Source organism: Erpetoichthys calabaricus, chromosome 2, assembly GCF_900747795.2.
Source record: "Erpetoichthys calabaricus chromosome 2, fErpCal1.3, whole genome shotgun sequence".
NCBI lineage: Eukaryota > Metazoa > Chordata > Cladistia > Polypteriformes > Polypteridae > Erpetoichthys > Erpetoichthys calabaricus.
In genome coordinates this window covers 171,986,802-172,003,435 of record NC_041395.2, presented here as the reverse complement: position 1 = coordinate 172,003,435, position 16,634 = coordinate 171,986,802, and the positions used below count along the sequence as shown (strand labels likewise).

General features: G+C 40.6%; 1 protein-coding gene across 1 annotated transcript in view; it reads left to right on the top strand.

The window, feature by feature from the left end:
• The window catches only part of LOC127526796 (coagulation factor IX), a 42,056-nt gene extending 26,174 nt beyond the window's left edge, over window positions 1-15,882 (top strand). Inside the window, exons 7-9 of the mRNA XM_051923582.1 lie at window positions 5,213-5,427; window positions 11,759-11,876; window positions 15,038-15,882. Of these exons, the coding sequence (XP_051779542.1) occupies window positions 5,213-5,427; window positions 11,759-11,876; window positions 15,038-15,594 (890 nt within the window). The 3' untranslated portion in view covers window positions 15,595-15,882. The remainder of the gene's footprint in view (window positions 1-5,212; window positions 5,428-11,758; window positions 11,877-15,037) is intronic.
• Window positions 15,883-16,634: the final 752 nt, after the last annotated feature.

Sequence of the window (16,634 nt, the reverse complement as noted above, 5' to 3'; positions counted from 1 at the left end):
TCAGGAATAGTAAATGGGAATTTAAATGTACATACAGTGAAATGGCAGACTTTTTCAGATGTGAGTCGATAACCTCCCTTCAGTAACAGGGACTGCTAATGAGGTCCTTAGTGATTTAGAAATTGTAGAGGGAGAGCTACTGCTAAGGTTAAGTGAATAGTACAAATCTAACAAATCACCAAGTCCAAATAACACCTATCCTCGAGTCGGGAGACACCAATTTTGTTTAAATAAACAAAATTTGCTACACATTTTATTTATGTTTTCTAAGAGTAGCTTTGTTAATGCTACAGACATATCATATCACAATCTTGGTGTCATACAAGTCTGGGTAGAAAGCCCAATTAGATATCCTGCCATGGGGCCCAAAATCTCTAGTGGTACCCCTGCATAGCCACCATCCCAAATACAGGAAGACTAATGACATCAGCAACTGAAATTGTTGCTGAATACAATACGGCCATGTCCATGATAAAATGAACAAAAAATGGTGGTGCAAACAGTGACAATGCACACAAAATGGTGTCCAGATGTTTTCTTCATCCGCATAATGATAAAATTAAGAAACAATTTAATGGTATTCAAAGATGGTGACAAATAATTAGGAACATGGAATTTAACACACCCTCAAAATTTACACGCACCACCTTCTGGGTTTAAAAGTAAAATAGAAGAGTAGTGAAATTCAAAGACACCAACTGTTGTGGTTAAGATTTTAATGCAGCTACATTCTAGCGGATTCTGCAACTGGCTGAGTGCATTTCATTCTGAATTATTGGCCTGATGATCTTAGATTGTTCCACATATTTAAGCTCATCATCACATTGCATGGTCAAATTGTGGAGGTGGTATGTTCACATCATTAGAGTTTTACTAGTTTTCATAATACCTCATTAAAATAACAAAGAAGAGAATTAACAATAACACAGCAAATAAAGAAATCAAGGCTAAAACAGGACAGCATAGAACAAACAGAGAAAACCAAATATGAAGGAATTAAAAAGAAAAATCCCAAGAGGAGACCCACAATTGACTATGACATCAGGGCCTTTTAGAATCAAATGCTGTAGTCTTTGCTCATCTTCCTGTTCCCTACTACATTTTAGTGACTCAGCAGAGATTTTCTTTTTTTTGTGTGTGCCAAAAGGACATGACAGGCACAAGATTAGCTGTAAAGAAATTCATTCAATGTCTGTCAACCACCTACTCTGTTTACCACTAAAATGGAGGAGCAGGTAAGGGTAGCTATGATGAAACCAAGCCAAGTTTACACACCATCTAATTCATTCAGTGGTGGGCTGTCAGGGCCTGCAAGGCCTTCTCTGCTGGCCTAAAAAAAATATCTGACTCACAAACTGATGTTAATTATATTTTGTCCATGAATACTTATTAAATAATTCCAAATAGTCTGTCCGCTTCCTTTCATAGCTTTTCCGATGGTTGTGCTGCTTCCAGACATGTATTTTCGTATTAAAGCATTTAACCAATCACATTTCAGCCATCATTTGTTGCCAGGCATTGTCAAAGTCAATGAAGTCTACCCGGAGGCCTTCACAATCCGTTCTGCAGGACCTCTAACACAAAATAAATGTCGATTAAACTGTTGCTTCAACCAATCAGATTTTGAGTTGGTGTCACTAGGGCCCTCTAGCAGGCATACGGCAACGTCACCGTATTCAGACCCGTTGATTGGATAGGATGGTGTAAGTATGCCATGGATGATTTTGCAGGAAAATCTCCCACTGATCTCCTTGACTTCCTTCATCAGAAAAATCTGAATGAGAGCATGGGGCAGCTGTACACATTGGTATGTTTGGCGGTGACCATTCCCGTGTCCACTGCTTCTGTCAAGCGGACATTTTCAGCCCTAAAGCGAATTAAAACTTATGCCAGAAATATGACAGGGCAGGTTCGACTTTCAGCATTAGCTTCGATGGCGATAGAAAGGGACTTCGTGATGGAACTGAAGCGCACGGATAATCTGTATGACAGAGTAATTGAACTGTTTTTGAGGAAAGAGAGGAGGATGGATTTTGTTTACAAATAATCCAAATTTTTGGTGAGTAAAATGTTGCGATTTTCCTAAATAATATTGCAAGTTTATGAGTTATTATTGATGTTTATGTGTGTCGCGGCTGTAGCTGCAGTAGAAAGGAACTTGTTCACCCCTGGTTTGTCTATTCAATAAAGGCATGTATTGTGGCTACAGGAGTTATCTATCTGCGATGCAATGGCACTTTATACTGCATTTCTGCATATTAAGATGGTTTTTATAACCATAAATTAGCTTTTGAGGGGAGGGTTGATTCAGACGGAGCACTACTGAAGGCCTAGGTTGGAAATGCACGGTCCGCCACTGAATTCATTTAACATGTAAACGCAAGAGAATGCAAAGCTAGCTGTACAGAACATCAGCCATGTTGACATACACTGTGTGATTGTTTGACTGCTAAATACAGGCCAGCTATGAATAATCCTAGTCATGCTCATGCACACCTTGAACCAGGACGCTACCATATTTTATCATATTTTTATTTTCTAAAGAAAATAATGTACTGAAGCTCCATCACATTGTTGTATTTAAAGTCAGTGGTTTGCGGGCATAATTCGTTCCGGAAACATGCTTGTAATCCAAAGCACTCGTATATCAAAGCGAATTTCTGCATAAGAAATAATGGAAATTCAGATAATTCGTTCCACAACCCAAAAACATTTATATAAAAATGATTAATACAAAATATAAAGTAAAAATACGTAAAACAAATTAACCTGCACTTTACCTTTGAAAAGAATTGTGGCTTGTGTGAGAGAGAGGAGAGGAGAAGGAGGGTTATTTTGCAGGACGACTTTCACTATAATTAACGGAATCACTGCTATCTGTTGGCTCACTGGGATCTTTTTCTTTTTTTGCGACTTTAACAAGGAACCTATCTAATGACAGTTGCTTGTGCCTCCTTTTGAGGATTTCGCAGAAATGTGACATTGCATTGTCATTAAACAGATTCATCGCTTGCACACAAAATAGAAAAATGCTTTACGCACACACACGTGGTCACAATGCTATAGTAAACAGTATATGCTCATACGGATATTGACTATACGAGTAAAGCACACCAACTGAGATTGAGCATGGGAGACAATTATCCACCATCGGCTCAGTTGTGATCACATAACACTCGGCAGACAAAGTATATACAGTGCATCCGGAAAGTATTCACAGCGCATCACTTTTTTCACATTTTGTTATGTTACAGCCTTATTCCAAAATGAATTAAATTCATTTTTTTCCTCAGAATTCTACACACAACACCCCATAATGACAACATGAAAAAAGTTTACTTGAGGTTTTTTCAAATTTATTAAAAATAAAAAAATTGAGAATGCACATGTACATAAGTATTCACAGCCTTTGCCATGAAGCTCAAAATTGAGCTCCGGTGCATTCTGTTTCCCCTGATCATCCTTGAGATGTTTCTGCAGCTTAATTGGAGTCCACCTGTGGTAAATTCAGTTGATTGGACATGATTTGGAAAGGCACACACCTGTCTATATAAGGTCCCACAGTTGACAGTTCATGTCAGAGCATAAACCAAGCATGAAGTCAAAGGAATTGTCTGTAGACCTCCGAGACAGGATTGTCTCGAGGCACAAATCTGAGGAAGGTTACAGAAAAATTTCTGCTGCTTTGAAGGTCCCAATGAGCACAGTGGCCTCCATCATCCATAAGTGGAAGAAGTTCGAAACCACCAGGACTCTTCCTAGAGCTGGCCGGCCATCTAAATTGAGCGATCGGGGGAGAAGGGCCTTAGTCAGGGAGGTGACCAAGAACCCAATGGTCAGTCACTCTGTCAGAGCTCCCGAGGTCCTCTGTGGAGAGAGTAGAACCTTCCAGAAGGACAACCATCTCTGCAGCAATCCACCAATCAGGCCTGTATGGTAGAGTGGCCAGACAGAAGGCACTCCTTAGTAAAAGGCACATGGCAGCCCGCCTGGAGTTTGCCAAAAGGCACCTGAAGGACTCTCAGACCATGAGAAACAAAATTCTCTGGTCTGATGAGACAAAGATTGAACTCTTTGGTGTGAATGCCAGGCGTCACGTTTGGAGGAAACCAGGCACCGTTCATCACCAGGCCAATACCATCCCTACAGTGAAGCATGGTCGTGGCAGCATCATGCTGTGGGGATGTTTTTCAGCGGCAGGGACTGGGAGACTAGTCAGGATAAAGGGAAAGATGACTGCAGCAATGTACAGAGACATCCTGGATGAAAACCTGCTCCAGAGCGCTCTTGACCTCAGACTGGAGCAACGGTTCATCTTTCAGCAGGACAACGAACCTAAGCACACAGCCAAGTTATCAAAGGAGTGGCTTCAGGACAACTCTGTGAATGTTCTTGAGTGGCCCAGCCAGAGCCCAGACTTGAATCCGATTGAACATCTCTGGAGAGATCTTAAAATGGCTGTGCACCGACGCTTCCCATCCAACCTGATGGAGCTTGAGAGGTGCTGCAAAGAGGAATGGGCGAAACTGGCCAAGGATAGGTGTGCCAAGCTTGTGGCATCATATTCAAAAAGACTTGAGGCTGTAATTGCTGCCAAAGGTGCATCGACAAAAGTATTGAACAAAGGCTATGAATACTTATGTACATGTGATTTCTCAGTTTTTTTATTTTTAATAAATTTGCAAAAACCTCAAGTAAACTTTTTTCACATTGTCATTATGGGGTGTTGTGTGTAGAATTCTGAGGAAAAAAATGAATTTAATCCATTTTGGAATAAGGCTGTAACATAACAAAATGTGGAAAAAGTGATGCGCTGTGAATACTTTCCAGATGCACTGTACGTACTATTTGTATTGCAAGACCTCATTCATTTATCAAGTTAAAATTTATTTAAAAATTTTGCTCATCTGGCAAAACACTCACAGACCAAGTTACTTGCAATCCAAGGTTTTACTGTAGTTGAAAAACCTTCTGTGCTGTTGCCAAATGTGCTTCTATATATCATATTAAAATGATTAGTTTCTTCATTTGTTTAGAAATTTAGATTTAAAATCTGCATGGAATATGGGTATCATTTCAGAACAGCAAACTCTCACCACTCACTGCATATGCAGCAACAGTAACCACAATGCTGCTACTCCTATCACATTCAGAGGAGAAGGTGTTTCATCACGGTACTGTACTCTCCTAATTCGGACTTTCTTTTTCCCAGTCCGATTTCCATGTGGGTGGAAGCAGATGGACTTTTCTAAGACCCGTTCACTTTTGGATGAGTACTTCTTGAACCACACCGTGGGATATGACCTTCCAGAATTCAATGAGACTGTTGTATCTGGGAATGCCACAAACCAGACATTTCCAGAGGAAGAGGGTGACTCCCGGATTGTTGGCGGCATGCTATGTCAGAGAGGAATGTGTCCGTGGCAAGTAAGTATTGGATTCACTGTGCATTCCAATTTATAATCATAGTGAACAGATGTCTATTCCAAGAACAGCAGAAGCGATCTGCTTGTCCATCAACAGGCAAGCGGTGTTTTCAACAAGTGAATTCAGCTTAGACGTTAGCTACCTGTCTGGGTCAGCTCTCATGTGGTGAATCAGGGCATGCCCTGAGAAAGAGTGAAGACCAGGGGCCTCAAGTATAAAACTTACCTATGCTCAGAAAAGTGCATAAGCCATTTCTAATGAAAAATTGTGATTTATAAAACACAAACTTACAGTGGAAGTTGGCTTATAGTTATAACAGGTTTTGACCATCCATAAGTCCTATGCAGACTTTTTTTCTGATGATATTTTTGCAATATAGGTAGCAGAACAATTATGTGAACAGACAATCTTCTCGCTTTATTGCACATTTCAATGATGCATCAGTCATATCCCAGTGTCCTTGAATTAATTATATCACAGTTAACTGACATGTTCTCTCAATACAGCTGTCTTCTGTGTTGGTAGTAAAACCTAATACTGCACATGAGCTTAATGCCAATTTAGTGTGTAGCCTATCTATTTTGTCAATGAAATGGGAATGCTTTGTGTTGTTGGACATAACTGGCAATGACAGGGTTAGCTCTTTTGGAGGAAAGTAAGTTTTCTGGGATTGTGATGATTTTTTGGTTCATGAAATGACTGACTTATATTGCAATTTAGACTTCCTAGAACTGTCCTCTTGGAATTGTGTGCTGAATTGGAGCATATATTACAGAGACCATCACACTGGTTTTAATATCCTTAGGTTATTTGGCAGCGGGTGCTTTTTATTTTCTTGCAGTCATCCCTGAGCCATGTCAGGCCATCTACAGTATATGGGATGGTTTAATTAAAATGCTATCCAGATACATGCAATATTATTAGCATCAGGGTGAGAAAGCCAATATGAAACGGAAATTTTCCTAATGTAATTGATGTACTGTAATTACCTGCAAACATATTGCAATGTAGGTACCATCAGAGAACAAAACGAAAGCATTTACATTCAAATAATGTACAACTAATAGGTGATGCTCAGATATGCTGAACTAAAGTTGTTGTGTGGCCAACCCTTTATTTTCCTCTATTTTATCAAATAGTAGTGTGGAAAGCAGACTTCAGAGTCAGGCTGTGTGTGATGGTTGGCTTTTTGGTAAGTAAGCCTGACTGACAGGATTGCAAATAAGTATAGTACATTACAGCCAACTTGTATAATCTTCCTTTCAGGTGATAGTGGGTATGCTACAAGAGAGGAGATATAATGAAAAGAACTCCCACACTTTAAGGTTGATAGAATGAATCACTTCTTCTTCTTTCGGCTGCTCCCGTTAGGGGTTTCCACAGCAGATCATCTTCTTCCATATCTTTCTGTCCTCTGCGTCTTGCTCTGTTACACCCATCACCTGCATGTCCTCTCTCACCACATCCATAAACTTTCGCTTAGGCCTTCCTCTTTTCCTCTTCCTTGGCAGCTCTATCCTTAGCATCCTTCTCCCAATATACCCAGCATCTCTCCTCTGCACATGTCCAAACCAACGCAATCTCGCCTCTGACTTTGTCTCCCAACCGTTCAACTTGAGCTGACCCTCTAATGTACTCATTTCTAATCCTATCCATCCTCGTCACACCCAATGCAAATCTTAGCATCTTTAACTCTGCTACCTCCAGCTCTGTCTCCTGCTTTCTGGTCAGTGCCATTGTCTCCAATCCATATAACATAGCTGGTCTCACTACTGTCCTGTAGACCTTCCCTTTCACTCTTGCTGATACCCGTCTGTCACAAATTACTCCTGACACTCTTCTCCACCCATTTCACCCTGCCTGCACTCTCTTTTTCACCTCTTTTCCACAATCCCCATTACTCTGTACTGTTGATCCCAAGTATTTAAACTCATCCACCTTCTCCAACTCTACTCCCTGCATCCTCAAAATTCCACTGACCTCCCTCTCATTTACACACATGTATTCTGTCTTGTTCCTACTGACCTTCATTCCTCTCCTCTCTAGAGCATATCTCCACCTCTGCAGGGTCTCCTCAACCTGCTCCCTACTATCGCTACATATCACAATGTCATCACCAAACATCATAGTCCACGGGGACTCCTGTCTAATCTCGTCTGTCAACCTGTCCATCACCATTGCAGATAAGAAAGGGCTCAGAGCCGATCCCTGATGTAATCCCACCTCCAACTTGAATGCATCTGTCACTCCTACCGCAGACCTCACCACTGTCACACTTCCCTCGTACATATCCTGTACAACTCTTACGTACTTCTCTGCCACTCCCGACTTCCTCATACAATACCACAGCTCCTCTCAAGGCACATATACTTTCTCCAGGTCCACAAAGACACAATGCAACTTTTTCTAGTCTTCTCTAAACTTCTCCATCAACATCCTCAGAGTAAACATTGCATCTGTGGTGCTCTTTCTTGGCATGAAACCATACTGCTGCTCGCTAATCATCACCTCACTTCTTAACCTAGCTTCCACCACTCTTTCCCATAACCTCATGCTGTGGCTCATCAATTTTATTCCCCTGTAGTTACTGCAGTCCTGCACATCCCCCTTATTCTTAAATATCGGCACCAGTACACTTCTTCTCCACTCCTCAGGCATCCTCTCACTTTCCAAGATTCCATTAAACAATCTGGTTAAAAACTCCACTGTCATCTGTCCTAAACACCTCCATGCTTCCATAGGTATGTCATCTGGACCAATGGCCTTTCCATTTTTCATCCTCTTCATAGCTGTCCTTATTTCCTCCTTGCTAATCCATTGCACTTCCTGATTCACTATCTCCACATCATCCAACCTCTTCTCTCTCTCTCGTTCTCTTCATTCATCAGCCTCTCATAGTACTCTTTCCATCTGCTCAACACACTCTCCTCGCTTGTGAGTATGTTTCCATCTTTATTCTTTATTACCCTAACCTGCTGCACATCTTTCCCAGCTCAGTCCCTCTGTCTAGCCAATTGGTACAGGTCCTTTTCTCCCTCCTTAGTGTCCAACCTCTCATACAACTCATCAGTAGCCTTTGCCACCTCTCTCTCCACCTTGCGTCTTATCTCCTTGTACTCTTGTCTACTTTCTGCATCTCTCTGACTATCCCACTTCTTTTTTGCCATCCTCTTTCTCTGTATACTCTCCTGTATTTCCTCATTCCACCACCAGGTTTCCTTTTCCTCCTTCCTCTTTCCAGATGTCTGCCAAGCACCCTTCTTGCCATCCTTCTACCTGCTGTAGTTTCCCAGCTGTCTGGTAATTCTTCACTGCCACCCAATGCCTGTCTCACCTCCTCCCTAAACTCAACCTTGCAGTCTTCCTTTTTCAACTTCCACCATTTGATCCTTGGCGCTGCCCTCATTCTCGACCTCTTCTTGATCTCCAACGTCATCCTACAGACCACCATCCTATGCTGGTTAACTACACTTTTCCCTGCCACCACCTTGCAGTCTTCAATCTCCTTCAGATCAACTCTTCTGCATAGGATGTAATCTACCTGTGTGCATCTTCCTCCACTTTTGCATGTAACCCTATGTTCTTCCCTCTTCTCAAAATATGTATTCACCACAGCCATGTCCATCCCTTTGGTAAAATCCACTATCCTCTGACCTTTTTCATTCCTCTCCTTGACACCATACTTACCCATTACCTCCTCGTCTCCACTGTTCCCTTCACCAACATGCCAATTGAAATCCACTCCAGTCACCACTTTCTGTCCCTTGGGTACGCTGTTCATCACTTCATCCAACTCACTCCAAAAATCTTCTTTCTCACCCATTGCACACCCAACTTGTGGTGCATATGCACTAACAACATTCATCATCACACCTCCAGTTTCCAGCTTCATAATCATTACTCTGCCTGACACTCTTTTCACCTCCAAAACACTCTTGACATACTGTTCCTTCAGAATAACTCCTATCCCATTTATCCTCCCATCCATACCATGATAGAACAATTTGAATCCACCTCCAATCCACCTGGTCTTACTCCCCTTCCATTTGGTCTTTTGCACTCACAATATATCAACCTTCTTTCTCTCCATCATATCTGCTAACTCTCTCCCCTTACCAGTCATACTGCCAACATTCAAAGTTCCTACCCTCAGTTCCACTCTCTTTACTTTCCTCCGCTCCTCCTGCCTCCAGACACGTCTCCCCCCTCTTCTTCTCCTTCTTCTTTTTCTGCCAACAGTAGCCCAATTTCCGGCAGCACCCTGTTGGCTAACAGTATGGGTGGTGGTCGTTGTTAACCCGGGGCTCGACCGATCCGACATGGACATTTTTATTGTTGTCAATTTTTATTGATTTGGCAAAATTTTACACCAGATGCCCTTCCTGACATAACCCTTCCCATTTATCTGGGCTTGGGATCGGCACAAAGAAACACACTGGTTTGTGCATCCCCTGTGGCTGGGTTGATAGAAAGGATCACTAGTTTATTAAAAAGGTAGATGGAGGTGTTTTGACTTGTCAGATGGCACATTGCTGTACAGCCCCACAAAGATTTGCCACATTGTAATGACTTGAGCAGTACTAAACTGCATAGCACAGAAGCATTGACTGCCTACTCCACCTGAGACAGACCATGATGAGTGCATGGATGACCCACCAATGCAATTACAATTCAAAGACGTTTGGATGTTGTACGCTGAGTGTAAAGAGACAAGTATTGAAACATTGACATTTGCTTGGTAAAATTATTTTATTTTTTATAAGCTCACTAAGCATTCTTAATATCCAGCAGCAGTCTGCACACTGCATGATGGCATATTGTTCCTACTCTTGTTTTTTTGTCTTTTATTTGCTACTCATCCTGAGAGACCATCAAAAAGAATGTTTTTGCAATTCTCCACTTCAGTCAATTATAACCTCAAGTTTACATTTACACACAAGTTTTGTGCCTTTATTTTACCTTTGTTCTTCTATGATTTCGTAGCAATGGTGACACTCAGGAACACGGGAAAGTGTATATAGTAATTAGATCGTGAATATTCAAAAAAGGCATTTTAAGCCATATATGATTTCTGACGGGTGGTGACAGCAAGTGGCAAGAGCATGTGCACGAGTGAATAGTTTTAAATTGATTTGAGAATTATAAAAGAATTTTGGAGTGGCACATGGAGTGCATAGGTCTTTAAAAATTTGATTTTGTGCATGCCGTTTTTGCCTTTCAATTCTAAGAAAAAGTTTAGCACGGAATCTAAGCAAGGTTTTATACATGAGGCCCCAGGAGAGGAAAGCACAGAAGGGGGTATGACAAACCAAACAACAAAACCCAATAGGTAAAGAGTACAACAAATTGAGAACAAAGGACAAAAAGTCTTAACACTAATGTTTTTTTGGAAGCATTTTTTAGCTTCCCAAAACACTAATACAAAAAAACAGAGAACTGGAACGATTTTTTTTGAAAGGAGTTACAAAGAAGAGAACCATTTTTTGTTGGTGGACTGTGATGACCTAATATGTCACATGATTGGCATAGTAACAAAAATGAATATGGCTGCAGCAATGAAAAATGAGAACAAAGTGGCGGTTATCCGGAAAATGAAATGAAGTCATAGGGTCATCAAGCATAATAAGAAAAATTTTAAAAATCAAAGTAACAATTAAAAATTAACTCATGTGATGCACTGCTCTATATACATACAAAGATTTGTATCATTTCTCCTAATGCAACCAACCTCCATCATCAGTGCCAGTCTTCACCGAGCAAGGAATGTAATGGTAGTTTTCATTTTTGAATGACAACACGTAGTTAGAGACTGAATATTAACAGCAATTTAGCAGCAACTCTAGATATTATGGAAAGCAATCATTTAAACATCTATCAATTTCCATTTTCTAAGGGGTCGCCCACGTAACACCTGGCTGCGGCAGATAGAGGGTCATTTCCGGAGAGCGGGACTGGACCGTGTGTCTGCCTGGGGGGTTGCCAACCGGGATCCCAAACTGTCTTGTTATGTGGTGGGTACAGAAATGTGCTGTTCCACTGCATGCTCCCCAACCTGACCTGACAGAGTGCTCATTTATTAATATGATTAATAATAAACGATGGCAAGCTAATATGGCCATATGTTATATTTTTGCATTTGCTGTCACACCCATGTTTTAGCATTGTCTGAGCCTCTGATCTTACATAGACAGGAAGGATTTCACTGGCCATAATTAATTGTTTCGGAATGTAGTGGGTGCTGCAACACACTGTACTAGTGCATGCTCCCCAACTTGACTTGACTTGAATTTCCATTAAGGCTAACTGAACTTCTCACTTCTCTCATCTCAAGGTTTTCCTACACTGGAAAAATGACTTTGGCTATTGTGGTGGGAGCCTAATTAATGACCGTTGGGTTCTCACTGCTGCCCATTGTGCGGAGGAATCATCCCCTGAATACATCACAGTAGGTAACAGCAAATAATTTACGTTTTCCTCATGGCTCTATGGCTTCCTCCAAGCTGGCCCAGGTAGGCCAAAACTATTCATGATTAATTTGCTAAAACAAATCCAAAATCGGAGTGAAAGTCCAGATTCCAAACCATTCTTCTGTAGGTGATTTTCATCATTAGCACAGTGGATCCCACAGACGTAGTCCTTTGGTTTAAGGAACAGGTGGTCATATGTGTAGATGTCTGTTGGTGTGGTATAATGCAGAACAGCCTGTAGAATCTGAATGCAGGCTTTTTCACAAAGAAGGTGGTCAATGGTTGACACCTTTCCTCTCAATTTTTCACAGACAGACTGCTGTAAAACATCAAAGCAAATCAGTATAATATTGACTGGTTAAGTAAGGCTTCTGAGGCCCTCTGAGCAATAACAACTACACCATCGATAAAGTTGTGCAGAAGATCCTTCTGTTACTGGCTTGAATCTTAAATGTCTTTGTTATTGGAGAAATAACTGTTTTGACTGTCATTTGGACTTGTAGTCATAGCCGTCTATCCAGGTTTCGTTCCTAGTTATCAGGCTCTTCTTAAATTTCTCCCACTCCTAATTCATTAGCTTAAGATTCCAATGGGATAATTGGATGTGGTGACACTTCATTCCAGGAGTCAACATTCTCGGCTCCCAAAATGTGAAACCCTTGCTCATGGTTTAACTGAGCAAGAAGAACAGATTCAATTAACCTGTAATAATCTAAATAGCATCTGCTATCTTAGGTACTGTCACATCCATTATGATTCACTCAAAGGTGGCAACATTTTGTCATAGATATCAAAGGCTAGTCAGGCCTCTGTTCAGCTTTGTGAGACATCCAACCATGACGGAACTCTAAAACTCATGTCTTGAGAGTGATGTATGAAGTAGATTGGCCCTGGTACTCACTGAATCTACAAAGAAATATTGTTCTCTAGCATTAAAAATTCAATAATAGCATAATATTTAAATATGTGTTTTTTAGTATCCATGTTGACTTCTAAAACAAGAAGCATACACAATGAAGCATTCATCTGTGAGTGTGAGAGTTGTACTGGGTAGTTAGGTAGGTATGTCCTGTCCCTCCGTATCAATCAATGTGACTAGTTTAATGTTTTAGGTAAGTAAGTATGTCAGCTACCTCAGTATCAATTAGTCACTTCATACATTCTCTGTCCAGTTTACTGTACACTGCTTGGCAAGCATTATTCATGCTGCATCATGTCTCAGCAATGCTAATGCATTGTATACGTGTATGCACTGAAGTGAATGTCAGCGTGGAAAATTCCTTTTCGTCAAATCAACTTGCCTGCTGCTAGCACATCTAGCAACAGTCAATCAGTAAAAAACACACCACAAGAATAAATCCTGGAAGAAGCGACAGTTCTTTCCAAAATAACACCTCAACTACTTCTCAGAGAGAAGCCAATATTTAACTGTGAATGATTAATCACTTGTAGTTCTGTTCCATTTTTAGCATTAATTTATATAATGTTATGCATATGGTATGGAACATTCAGTTGCTTTATTTGTTTACTATCGATCCATCCATCCATTATCCAACCCGCTATATTCTAACTACAGGGTCACGGGGGTCTGCTGGAGCCAATCCCAGCCAATACAGGGCACAAGGCAGGAAACAAACCCCGGGCAGGGCGCCAGCCCACCGCAGGGCACACACAAACACACACACCAAGCACACACTAGGGTCAATTTAGAGTCATCAATGCACCTAACCTGCATGTCTTTGGACTGTGGGAGGAAACCAGAGCACCCAGAGGAAACCCACGCAGACATGGGGAGAACATGCAAACTCCACGCAGGGTGGACCCGGGAAGCAAACCCAGGTCTCCTAACTGCGAGGCAGCAGCGCTACCCACTGTGCCACCGTGCTGCCCTATTTGTTTACTAGTCATTTTTTAATTTACTGTATCATTTTAATAAATGAATTTACTGTAGTTAGGTGGTAGTGCATAGTGTGCTTATTTTTGTTGGAAGTTTTACATTTAGGGATATGCTGTTTTCTTCAGCATAAACTCTTGGAAGGAAAACTAGTAGAAAAGTGAGAGAAAGTTTTACTTAGAATGAAATTTATAGAGGTATTCAGCTAATGCCGAACCTAAAAGCTGATGGCGGTTTAGATAAATGTACATCCAGTAACTGCCATGAGGCAGCATGCAGATGGTGATCCATGTCCCGTAACTTGGGTAATTCTTTGGAATTAGTTAACACTTCTGCAATATACTGAAGGACTCTAGAATCAGCACACTTTATGCATGGTAATGGCTTAACTTGTGTTTTAGTATAATGAAGTTAATCTTGGTTTGTTAGGAATATTAACATTGAAAAACAGTCCACTTAGTTCAGACTAAAAACATTTTAGCACATGCTTTCTCTGTTCTGAAACATATGCATCTCAGATCTGTCCTGTTACATTAAGTTAACAATTAAATTGCAAAAAGACAGAGATCTGCGCTATTTGTGATGTTTCAAGCTTGTGTTTTTGAACAGTATCCCATTTTTAGTAGCACACAAAGATAGCGTTTGAAGATAAAGTGCATAATAAGAGCCCATTAGTCCAGAAACCATTTTGAACTGACCAGAATTTAAGAGATTTAGGCCGCAGTTTACATAGGCTTTCACTTACAAGTCCCTTCATCCAATGGAATAGGCTCAGATCCCTATAAACCTAAACTTAAATATCTTCTGCTATGTTAAAAAGATATGCTCTGCCATACCTTTTAGCATCTAGAATTCTTATTCTGCTGTCATTGTGTTAAAAATCCCATTCTCACTAACAGGTTTTTGAAATGGGCAAATCTTTTGAAAAGGTCCAATTCTGAGAAGTCATTTGCCTTGTCACTCTTTACTTAGCTTTTCTTGAAATCACTAAAGCATAAAGTATGCTACAGTATGAGACTTTTAGCATGTGCCATTTAGCCTTCATCCTCATGTGTCTTAAAACCATGCTGATTCATTATGGATATTTTAAAATTAAAAGTGCTGCTTTAGATTAAAAACTAAATAAACAAAAAATTGTAATTTTATTTTTTTTATTTAATTCATTTTTCTAGTCCATCAAGAATTTTGCCTTGGCTTTCAGTCTGCATGCATCCCTAAGCTCACATAATGCTTTTTTTGTTTATTCAAGGAAATTTTGACAAATTCACACGAGAGGTGGATGAGCAGATGATCCAAGTGAAGAAGGTGGTGAGTCATCCTCATTACCATCCCGCCACATATGACAGTGACATTGCCTTGATCTTGCTGGCTGAACCAGTAAAATTCAATGCTTACGCCTACCCCATCTGCCTACCCAATGCCAATCTAGCTCAACTGCTGTTGCAGGAAGGCACCATGGGACAGGTAAGCGGTTGGGGAGCCACACGGTTCAAAGGAACCTCCTCACGCTTTCTACGTAGAGTGAACCTTCCTGTTGTGGACCAGCAGGCGTGTGCAGCTACCACCACCCAGGTTATCACAGACAACATGTTCTGTGCCGGCTACCTTGAAGAAACTAAGGATGCTTGTCAAGGAGACAGTGGTGGGCCTTTTGCGGTCAACTATAAAAATACTTGGTATTTAACAGGAATAATCAGCTGGGGAGAAGAATGTGCCGCCAAAGGAAAATATGGCGCATACACACGCATCTCAAACTTTTTCTCCTGGATTAAGGATACAATGAAAGCCCACTCAGATAATCCATAATGTGCACTTTCACAGTAATGATTACTTTGTGCATTGTCATTGCAAAAATATTGTCAGTCCTGTAGAAATCATACAAGATCTTTTTGAAAATGTGAATGCTTCTAATATTTTAAAGAAATATTATGTTCCAGTGATATATTGTATCAGACACATTTAACTTTGAAATGCTCTTGGCTGCGAGTCATAATGCGTCCCAATGAGCTGCTGTAGTTAGATGTATGTATGTCTGCCAGTCAGCTTTTATTTCTGGTCAGTAAGTGACACAATAAAGCTGGACCTCCTTTTGCATCATGTGTGTCTAATTGAATGTCGACTCTGCAATAGAAAATTATTATTTGGTTTTTCAAACATTGATACTCGGGACATAAAATGTTTGTCAATGAGATGCCTGAACGCAGTGTGGTCTTACCAGTGTGAGTACTGTGCCAAAAAAACATCACTGGAGAATGGCTCAAAAGGTGCAACATGCCAAAGCTCAAAGAGAAAGCTTGGGAAGCACCATAGGCAACTCTGAAGACTTTGATGAAAATTTTGGGCAATGAATAACCTCCATTAAAGGATTCAAGCACTTTGTAAATCAAACAATAAAATGTCAGTGCTGCTCAGTATTTTAGGATCTAAAACATATGGATTGCACAGTTGCCTACTTGCACCAGAGAAGTCAACATGAGATGGGTGAGGAATGTCAATTTTAGTGGACTGTTACAGCAGCACTTTCTTTCAAAACTTGTCACCACTGAGTAGTTTTATTTTAGAAGAAACCAGAAAGGTGGAGACAGTTGTTCAGTACATGACTATGCTTAAAAGATGTTGGAATATTTGGAGGATATTTGCACAATGTGTTGATTGAGAAATGAAACCACATAAAAGTGCCTGTTAACGGTGGCTACAATCACATTACAGAGAACATAGAATCCCTAATGGAGACAGCAACTCAGCACAACAATTCCATTTGGCAACGTTTCACTGCCATAAAGTAAAACCACAAACAGCTATAGATGCTGTGGAAAAGCAAAGCATGATGATTTTTATGATGACTA